Source organism: Adiantum capillus-veneris, chromosome 3, assembly GCF_014529385.1.
Source record: "Adiantum capillus-veneris isolate H3 chromosome 3, ASM1452938v2, whole genome shotgun sequence".
Taxonomy (NCBI): Eukaryota; Viridiplantae; Streptophyta; class Polypodiopsida; order Polypodiales; family Pteridaceae; genus Adiantum; species Adiantum capillus-veneris.
This window is the reverse complement of record NC_140933.1, coordinates 163,542,744-163,547,144: the sequence shown is the minus strand read 5'-3', so window position 1 is coordinate 163,547,144 and position 4,401 is coordinate 163,542,744. Positions and strand designations below refer to the sequence as shown.

General features: G+C 42.9%; 1 protein-coding gene across 1 annotated transcript; it reads right to left on the bottom strand.

Annotated features, from left to right (window-relative positions):
• Positions 1-384: 384 nt before the first annotated feature.
• LOC147462100 (uncharacterized) lies at positions 385-3,598 on the bottom strand. The gene is made up of 5 exons (XM_086502568.1): positions 2,154-3,598; positions 1,688-2,047; positions 1,263-1,328; positions 1,091-1,156; positions 385-796 (listed from the first exon to the last, which is right to left on the bottom strand). The coding sequence occupies exons 1-5, from the start codon at positions 3,372-3,374 to the stop codon at positions 695-697; spliced, it is 1,815 nt and encodes a 604-aa protein (XP_086358694.1). The 5' UTR covers positions 3,375-3,598; the 3' UTR covers positions 385-694.
• Positions 3,599-4,401: the final 803 nt, after the last annotated feature.

Below are 4,401 nucleotides of genomic sequence, written 5' to 3'. Positions count from 1 at the left end.
TGTAATATGGGGGCGTTGAACCGATCATCGTATACACATTCCCCTTGGCTTTCACATCCTCAAACGGCACAAGAGATAAACCGTTTTTAGTGCTATCTTTAGGTGGTGAAGCACGAAACAAAAGTATCCGGCAAAGTTCAAGTACTTGAAAGCAAGAGCTTTCAATACGTTTGCCAAATGAAGAAAGTTTTCTATATAGCTTAGAAGAAGACAAAGACAGAAATGCTACACAAGAAGCATAGAAAGAGAAATTTCAGAGTTCAAAATTCTTTTTTGATATGAGTCTTCAATGACCTTTTCATGAAAAGGTGTGAGATTGTATGATAGGAGATAACTAATGTATAAAACTTATCAAAATTATGTTGCATTTCCTTCATTGCACTAAATCATGCTTCAATATCCAAAGGAGAGACAAAAAGGCCCTTTAAAAATTACTCCAAAGGAGAGACAAAAAGGCCTCCTACTAACATCTCCATTTCACAATTTGACAAGATCTTCCTTGTCAAAGATGGGGATGAAACAATAATGTTGTGAGCAGGAGTATCTGTTGAATATCTATTGCCTTCGAATGAATGAAATGAATGGGGTTAAAGTGTGAAACAAGGTTGAGAATATTGGCCTTGCTTAAAGAATTAATCACTTTTGGGTCCATTTTCCCTATGCTGTTTCAAATTATGTTGCTTTGTAGTCATGTCTAGTTGTATGTAGATGCTGCTAATTTAGCCACCACAGCCAAATTTGTCAAGGAGTACTTGTCAGATAACGGTGTTGGCCAATACTCGTCGGTAGATAGAACCTTCATAAAGTTTGAAAATGAAGATTGTTAGTAGTGTTTACAAACAAGCTAATTGACTTAATATTGGAAGAGGAGGAGGAGAGAACAAGAGAAAATTTTCACCAAAGAGCACTACAGATGTGAATGCAATGCAGGGCAAGCATGATGTTGTGTGCAGATTGCACTCTGAATTTGAAGTGAATTAGGTGCTTTGGGTAATGCACTATATGCATATAATTAGACCATAGTTTTGAATAATGAATAAAATCAAGATATCCATGCCTGATGAACTTATAAGATTAGGATTATTATTACCTTGACTTGGAGTTGGAGAGATTTGACATAGCTGATGGCTTTCTCCAGCATTGTCACAAGATCCACCTGCACTTAATGATAATTACGGTCCATCAGTAATAATTAGGGTTGCAATTTTGCTGCTAGCTGCTACAATGATGTGCTAATTACACAGTCCAGCTTTCTTAATTACCTTTGCGCCATTCGGAACAAGCTGTTGCAAAGTCTTGAGGCGCTCGCTAATTCTCTCTCTACGGTGCTGTAGCAATATAATTAAGAGGAGCCATTGAAGGTGTTAGAAATTATCACTTTCATTGAAATGTTGTGCAAAGGTTATGTAAAGCACTATCCATGACTTTCCTTATTTGTTGCACGAATGCTTGATCATGAACAAAAATAAAGAATCAGCACCCCATGAACCCATAGTTCTTGATCAAAAACACACACACACACACACACACATATATATATATATATATATATATATATATATATATATATATATATATATATATATATATGTTTAGCACCCCATGTTCAAACTACATTTTGATGTATTTTGATGTGTTAACCATTGAAGAGGATATGAAACAGAACATGAAGATTTTGCTGCCATACCCTAGCGGCGACACTTTGCGGGTCGTTGCAGACACTTTGTCGTGTCGACGATTTGGCAGGCTTTGATCTCTGTGCTGGCTGTTGATCAATTAGCTGGTTATTGCTCACTGTGGGACTCCCAGTCATGCTGTTAGTGGGAGTATTGCATTGCTTAGTAGGGGACAGTGTGGATGCATATTTCTCAGCACCAAAAGAAGCATAGTCATCTGTGTGGGTTTGGTTAGCATTATGCATCTGATTAGCCTGGGTCACTTGCGACGGCCGGGTCGTGGATGATGAGAAGCTCGGAGACTTCTGCATCTTGAGAGGCGGTGAGCAAGCATAATTAGCTTCAGCAGGTGGCCAAGAGTCTTCTCCATCCTGCATTCCAATTAAGCACATGCATTGATCATTTTATTCTCTCTAAGAGAAGCAAAACACGGAGAGTCTAATTGTTTTTCTGAATGCGCATACATTGGGAACTTACCGGCGCCACGCGCTTGTTTTTTGATGAATGAGTACAGCAAGAAGCTGCTGCGCCGTCAGCGTGAGATCTGTTTTGCAGCTGCATCGACTCCATCATCAAATGGCTGTTAGTGGGACTTCTAGCACTTGCAGATTTCTCCATGGTTTGAAGATGTGCATTAGCGATGTACATGCCCTGTTTGTAATGATGATGATGCTGAAAATCTGTGGGCATCATCATCATATTGGAGGTTGACCCCAATCTAAGGCTAGCTGTGTTGCAATTGATTGCCTCTACTTTCTCTAGGCAGCCAGCATCATATCGATCCTCTTGAGCTGGTTGCAAGAAGGTGTACCAGCTCTGCTCTTCCTGCTCATGCTGAGCCTCATTCAAGCATTGCTCCAACATGCCCGCCCGAGTGTCTGCGGCAAAAACATTGGGCATCATCCTATAAGGAGCTGCATGCGCGCTATATGTGCGGCCCTGGCCGAAGGCAGCAAAAGGGCTGGATCCAGAGCAGTAAGGATGATTTGATGCCCCTAGCTGCATCATCTGATTGAAGCCATTGAAGTTTGATTGCTGTGTATTATTGCTATGGAAGGGAGAGGCCAAGCTAGGATGATAATGAGATTGCAAGAGGGCGCTGTACGACAATGCACCATCCGGAAAACTCCCAATATTATTGGATGGGTAGTGTAGGATTTGGGGATTAATGTCAACATGCGAGGGGATCTCCTCACAGGAAATGCTACCCTCATCTGATGAGGTGCCTGCCGAGAAGATCGACGGGCAATTGAGCAATGCGGTGGTTGAGGGAGAGATGGGATTAGGCCAGATCATCGAGTTGGGATCGGATGGGCTAGTGTAGCAGCTTGTAAGTAAAGAGGAGGGGTCATCCAGAGAAATGTATGCATTGGCAGGCAAGAAGAACTCTGGCGAGCCAGGGCTGCAGTCAGGCTCATCTTCCTGGGAGCAACTGCTGATGAAATTGAGAGGGGCCGGTGGGTGATCATGATCTCCCACATTGAGATGAGCTTTGCTGGTGGGATTATCGTCGGAAAGGCAGGGAGATTTATTGCTATCAAGAGCAGAATCAGTGCGCGGGGCCGATGGAGATGACAGCGGAAGCGGAACTGGTAGCGGTGCTGCTGAGGGAGCTTCCTTTGAGGTAACCATGAGCTGCTGCTGATGATCCTGGTCTTCAGCAATATTGTGGCTTTCCACGAGGGAAACTTGACACATTGTGCAATGCACTTTGGGATGATAAGAGGATGATGATGATGATGACGAGCAAATGCTTGGAGCAAGTGTTGTGCTAGAAAGACTACAAGAGACAAGATCAACTGTCTGTGGTGTGTGTGGATTTGGGGGGGCTTGCAGGCGTGCTTTCTCTCGCTCTCACTGATCTAATATAGGGGCGAGTGCCTAGTTTGCCAAGTTGTAGTAGGCAGGTTTGGGAGGAGCTCTAGTTGCAGCAATGCAGTTTGCCAAGTTTGCCCTCAAGTACGATCTCACCGACTGGCTTTATATATCTCTGACAATCCCCAAAACTGGGCCATTTTTTAATGGGATTTCTTTTAGCTCGGGGTTGTCTTGTTGTGTGGGCCACCTGATATTTTGTCTACCCCCCTCCCTTCTCATGATCTCCTTTAGTGACGTGCTACATTAACCTTGCCCTAAAAGGTAATACTTATTAATCTTCTTTACCAAACGTGATCTATTTCCTCCCCCCCCCCCCCCCCTTCTCTCTCTCTCTCTCTCTCTCTCTCTCACACACACACACACAAGCTTGTCGTTGCCCAAACCCCAACTTTCTTTACAATTCTTCACGCTTTCCATGTCACGAGGTCTTGCCCCATAGGACCTTATTATTTGGCGATCATGCTAAGTTCTAATTAACCCACACACACTCTTGCACTCATTTCTCATCCCTTGGCTCCATTCATAAAGTCACTTTGCAAGAGTACCACCAATTTTCATAAACAAAGTACACCTTCTGTCCCACTTAGGAATGCTATTGTAGTACATCATGCCTCTGGGCGGCCTGCCACAAAGATGGATTGAAATTACCAACTAATCCCATGACCAAAGAATTTCCTTTGACAACGATATAAAGCCCTTATTCTTGTAACTTCTTGCAGTGATGCAAAGCATTTTGCATATGATTATAGGTTTCACTGCCACCTTATCCCAATGGCATTCTCTGCACATGCAAGTTTCTATTATCAGTTCTATGTTGCAACCACTCATGCACTATGCTTTCATAATT